The 4907-nt window shown below is 39.3% G+C and overlaps 1 protein-coding gene across 1 annotated transcript; it reads right to left on the bottom strand.

Annotated features, from left to right (window-relative positions):
* Positions 1-2350: 2350 nt before the first annotated feature.
* LOC143851034 (small ribosomal subunit protein bS21c-like) lies at positions 2351-4907 on the bottom strand. Its single transcript, XM_077360359.1, has 2 exons — positions 4458-4907; positions 2351-2879 (listed from the first exon to the last, which is right to left on the bottom strand). Exons 1-2 carry the CDS (start codon positions 4856-4858, stop codon positions 2768-2770), a joined length of 513 nt encoding a protein of 170 aa, XP_077216474.1. The 5' UTR covers positions 4859-4907; the 3' UTR covers positions 2351-2767.

Genomic DNA, 4907 nt, shown 5'->3' with positions numbered 1-4907 from the left:
GGGCCCTATTTGAATAACCTGTTCCAACTAAAATAACTGCCTTGGAGACCAGTTCCTTACCTATTTTGGAGTGAAAAAGCTTCAAATCCAAAGAAAACATAGGCGATCTTCTCTCTCATTAAGACCAGTTTTAAACCTCAAATTAGAGACAATCAAAGCCGTAGCCGTTTTTGTCCTCTAACTTAAAACTAACCCAAACAAGCTTCTCCCTATAAATTCAAACCTTCTAACTCTATTAACACACAATCCACTATTAATTACGCATAATCCAGACCGCTTTATCCAAATGACAATGGCTAAGACCAGATTCATGGCAATTTGCTTCGTGGGTGTGTTCGTGTTTATGCTTTTCATGGAAGCAAAGGGCAGTGATCTTAGCGATGGGGCCGTTGGCCAAGATCGATCCCCTTGTACTCCCTCAAGTAAGGGAGACTGTAAACCCTCTCAACAAACTCCCTATAACCGGGGGTGCACCTCAAAAGATGACTGCAGAAGTACTCATGGCTAGTTATTATTGAAAGACCCTACAGTCCAACAAAAATAAGGTAAATTCTTTCAAAGGATCCTATGAATTGGGCGAATTCGAGCAACATGTCGTTGTTTTGGGGCACCAATCCGTGTTAAATTCTCCATTTTACATCTGATAGTGATCAGTGACCACTTGTTAAAGGGCTTGTTATTGTTGTAGGACCCTACCTACCCTCCATAAAAAATTTGGAGGGTTTTTTGTTTCTTTGTATCTTTATGTATTGATATCCTTTGAAGACAACCATTCAATAAAAATGACTTTGTGACATCGTCCCACTGCCCGTGTACCGCAATGGTCCTACGAATATTGATGGAGTTCGGCATATTTTCCATAATCCCACCTTCATCGGACGATTCTAGACCTTTGATCAAGCATGATGTAAAAGCCATCCTAAATATATCGTCGAGTAGGTTATTTTTTGCATGCCTCAATCTTGTGAATGAGATAGTTTGTGAAATCTATGAACGTCTACGAATGAGGCCTACTACCCGTTCAACCAACTAATGGTATTGAGAGAATCGCCCTGACTGTTAGCCTGTCCAAATCACTAGCATTAAGGATCCTGATGCTCTGAAGCACCACTCTAACCTCAGCTTAGTATGTGAGTCCTTAATGGGACCTGTTAAGGCCCTTTTAGTTACTCTCCATCTCTGGGCAATACACCCATGGTTTTAAATTTCGACCGAAACCGAAATTTCGGAATTTCGGTCTGAAATTTCGATTAAATGCTTCTTCTTTTTTTAAATGTTACAAAATTTCGGCCGAAATTCCGGAAATTCGGTCCCAAATTTCGGTGGGGTCCGAAATCAGTACCAAAACCGAAATTTAAAACCTTGAATACACCTACTCCAACCAGCCTCAGATTTCCAATGCTAGAGCCATCAAAATTTAACTTAAGCCACTCAGGATCAGGCAGCACCCAAAAGAGTAAAATCAAATCCACTCTCTCGGTTCTACAGCAAATCTCCTTCCAACATCTGTGGAGGTTGGAGCTGGAGTGAAACTTGAATGAAGGGAGAACCCTCAACCAAGATATAACAATTGAAATAATCTTTGTGAATGTGAAAATAAGGTTTTAAGATCAATTTTAAATAGCCTGGAATTTCTCTCCTTCCATTGTAGAATCTTCTTCTTCTTCTTTTTTTTGAATGGTTCCATTGTAGAATCATGTTTTTCATTTTTTTTTTTCTTAAAGGTCTTTCCACTACACCGTGGAATTTAATGATTGTGCAATTTTTTCTTATTGCTAATGGCAATTTCTTCTGGGTGAAACTCGGGTAGATATTTGAGAATTAGGGTGGAGCTTTTACCAATTCATTTTTTAGCTAAAGCTCAACCCGACTCGGCCCAAATCGCGCCCCTACAATTTTGTTTTAACATAGAACTAATATCTACTAAAACAAAGGCCTTTCTATAAGTCAGTTACTAATCTATCCTTACAGTATAAGGTTTAGCCCTTGATCATTTGTAAAGATTCGAGAAAGAGAGAATGTATTCTTGTAGGGTCTACAGAGACCAATCAAAAAACTTGCAGGATATGGCAATCAACAATTAAGGGCATGTTTGGCAACCATGAAAAGTATTCCATGAAATATCTGCAGGCCCAATTGTGTGAGAGAGGCTGAGAAGGATGCAGGTGGAGATGATTAAATGGGAGGAAATAGAGATAGCATCAAAAAATTCCTAAAAACTGGTGTAAAGAAAATACCTATTCAGAATTGGGTTTTTTTTTTACCATTCAAAAAAAAATTTGCTAGAAATATTCTAAGGAATATTTTTTTCATGGTGGCCAAACATGGCCTAAGAAACATACAAAAGAGGTAGACACTGCTAAATTGATAGATAGAAAACAGTCTCATACAAATCTGTTGTAAAAACTAAGCACTTGCAAACTTGTGCAGCATTCAGCCTACTCATGAATTTTACATCCACAGAATGAACTGTTAACCAAATTACAGAAGAAGAAGAGGGAGGATTAGAAACTCTTGGATTGAACAATTTTTTTCCCTTGGACAAATATCATGGATACTAAATGAGCCTCTTGACAACTGAATTCTAACCATCTTTGACATGAAAGACAATAGTACATTTCAGAGGTGAAACAATATCCACTATTGCTGAAAGCTCTACAGATCACAGAAAAGAAATTACAAAAAGATAGAGTACCTCCCAATTTACGGAAATGGTTGGAGACATGTCAATAACGAAGGCCTCCTGACGGAAATGGTCGGAGACATGTCAATGAGGAAGGCCTCCTGCCGGCATATCCCAGTTGTCTTCATCTTCCGCAGCCTCGGCCTTCTTAGGTGCAGCATCTCCTTCTGTTGGTGTGAATCTCGGCCCAAAACGTCTGTAACAGATCAAATGGAATGGAGTTTCTTGTTAGCCATTTTCTGTTTTATGGTGATTCTGTTTCTACAATTATAGAGAGATCCTTGTGATTCCATGTATACATGGTTGTAAACTTTCTAATCGGAATGATCAAGTGAGAAACATCCAAAGAGAAAAATCAATAGAGGGAAAGAGAGTGGGATCCATGTTTAATCAACCACAACAGACTTTCATATGGGCATTTCATACATTCATGTAGAAACCTGGTGTTAGACCTGTAATGCAGAAGGAATCAGCTGTTTACATTGTGCCAGTGTTTTAAAATGCTAAAATACTACCAAAACAAATCTGCTAAAATACCACCAAAGCAAATCCGATTCGATTCTGTGTGTCGTGATCAGAGTACTATCTGATTCAGAAGGGAAGAACTTGCATCAGCAGGTAAGGAAAAATACATCTGGGCCTAGACAGGTGAAGCTAACTCAGGAAAGTCAAAGGTGTTTTGATTGACTTTGTAAGGAAAAATACGGATTCCGACATGAATGCTAGCAGGGTAAACAGGTGTAGAACAACCTATGATTTATGGCATGGTTGGAGAGCTATATGTGCTACCGGGAGCGAGCAAGTTGAGCATCCTACCCCTGGGTGGTACCCGCCTGGGCCAAGACAAGGGAACCTAAACATTGACAGGTCCAGCATGGGGAATCCAGGACCTGCACGAGTAGGAAAAGTTCTAAAATATGAAAATGGGGCCACAAAGTGAGCTTTCTCAAGCATTATTGGGATAACAGACACCAATGAGGCAGTGACGAGAGCTGTAGCACAAGGCATTAGGAGAATAGAGGTTAGAGACCTAGATAGAGTGATCCTGAGGGCGATTCCCTTAACGTCATCAGGTGGTTGAAGGGTAATCATCCTCACCCGTGGAGGTTTGCTCAGGGGGATCTAACTTCTAAGGACGGATAATTGCAAATTGCTCTTCAAAAAATCCATCACATTCTATCAAAAACCAAATAAAATTAATAAAATAAACAAACTGGGATTTCTAAGGTCAAATAATCGCAAATTTAGCTCCTCAGAAAATCCATCACATTCTACAAAATCAAGAAAAAAAAAAAAAACAAAGACGAACAAGAAATTGATAAGAGAGAGAAAGAGACAAAAGAACAGAACTAGGGTTTTTAATATGGAAAAAATCACTACTTTTTCTTCTTTTTCTTACCTTCAACGATTCCTCTTCGAAATGGATAAGAGAACAGAGAACAGAGACAAAAGAACAGAACTAGGGGTTTTAACATCGAAAAATCACTACTTTTTCTCTTTTACACCTTCGAAGATTCCTCTTCGAAATTGATAACAGAAACAGAGACAACAGAATAGAACTAGGGTTTTTAAGATGGAAAAATCACTACTTTTTCTTTTTCACCTTCGACGATTCCTCTTCGAAATCGATGAGAGAGAGAGCGAGAGAGAGAAGAACTAGGGTTTTAACTATCAAAAAAAAAAAAAGAGAGAAGAACTAGGGTTTTAACCATCAAAAAAAAGAGAAGAACTACGGTTTTAACTATAAAAAAAAAATCGCTACTTTTCTACTTACCTACGACGATTCCTCTTCCCAGCTTCCCTAACCTTCCTCTTCTTCTCTTCCTGCTTATTCTCAAAAAACCTCCTCCTCTTACACTCCTGAATCACACCCGCTTTCGAAACTTCCCTTTTAAACCTCCTTAAAAGCACCTCTTCAGGCTCTCCTTCATCCACCATCACCTGAACATTATAACCCGATCTAAAGAACATCACATTCGCATAACGTATCGATGGATTAACGATCCAATCGATCTCAGTGATCGGATCTCTGGATCTGATCGACGGTAAGGGTTTCTCCAATTTGGCTGAGATGGGAGTACGGATTGAGATGGGGAAGGGTCGGAGAGAGGGGTTAGGGTTAGGGTTAGGGTTCGTAGAGAAAGGAATTCGCGGGAAATTGAAGGACGCGGCCATGGATTTTTGGAGAGAAATGAAGGATTGAAAAACTTATCCGTTGTAGGGA

This window comes from Tasmannia lanceolata, unplaced genomic scaffold, assembly GCF_043159265.1.
Source record: "Tasmannia lanceolata isolate RefF3 unplaced genomic scaffold, GAP_Taslan_0.1 ptg000018l, whole genome shotgun sequence".
NCBI classification, from domain to species: domain Eukaryota; kingdom Viridiplantae; phylum Streptophyta; class Magnoliopsida; order Canellales; family Winteraceae; genus Tasmannia; species Tasmannia lanceolata.
The sequence above is the reverse complement of the archived record's forward strand: the minus strand, read 5'-3'. Positions and strand labels throughout refer to the sequence as shown.

Excerpts from the sequence above, each read along its gene's own strand:
- LOC143851034 (XM_077360359.1), bottom strand. The coding sequence starts at position 4,858 with ATGGCCGCGTCCTTCAATTTCCCGCGAATTCCTTTCTCTACGAACCCT. Across the intron at positions 2,880-4,457 it reads GGGAAGAGGAATCGTCGTAG|ACGTTTTGGGCCGAGATTCA; the intron begins GTAAGTAGAAAA and ends GATCTGTTACAG.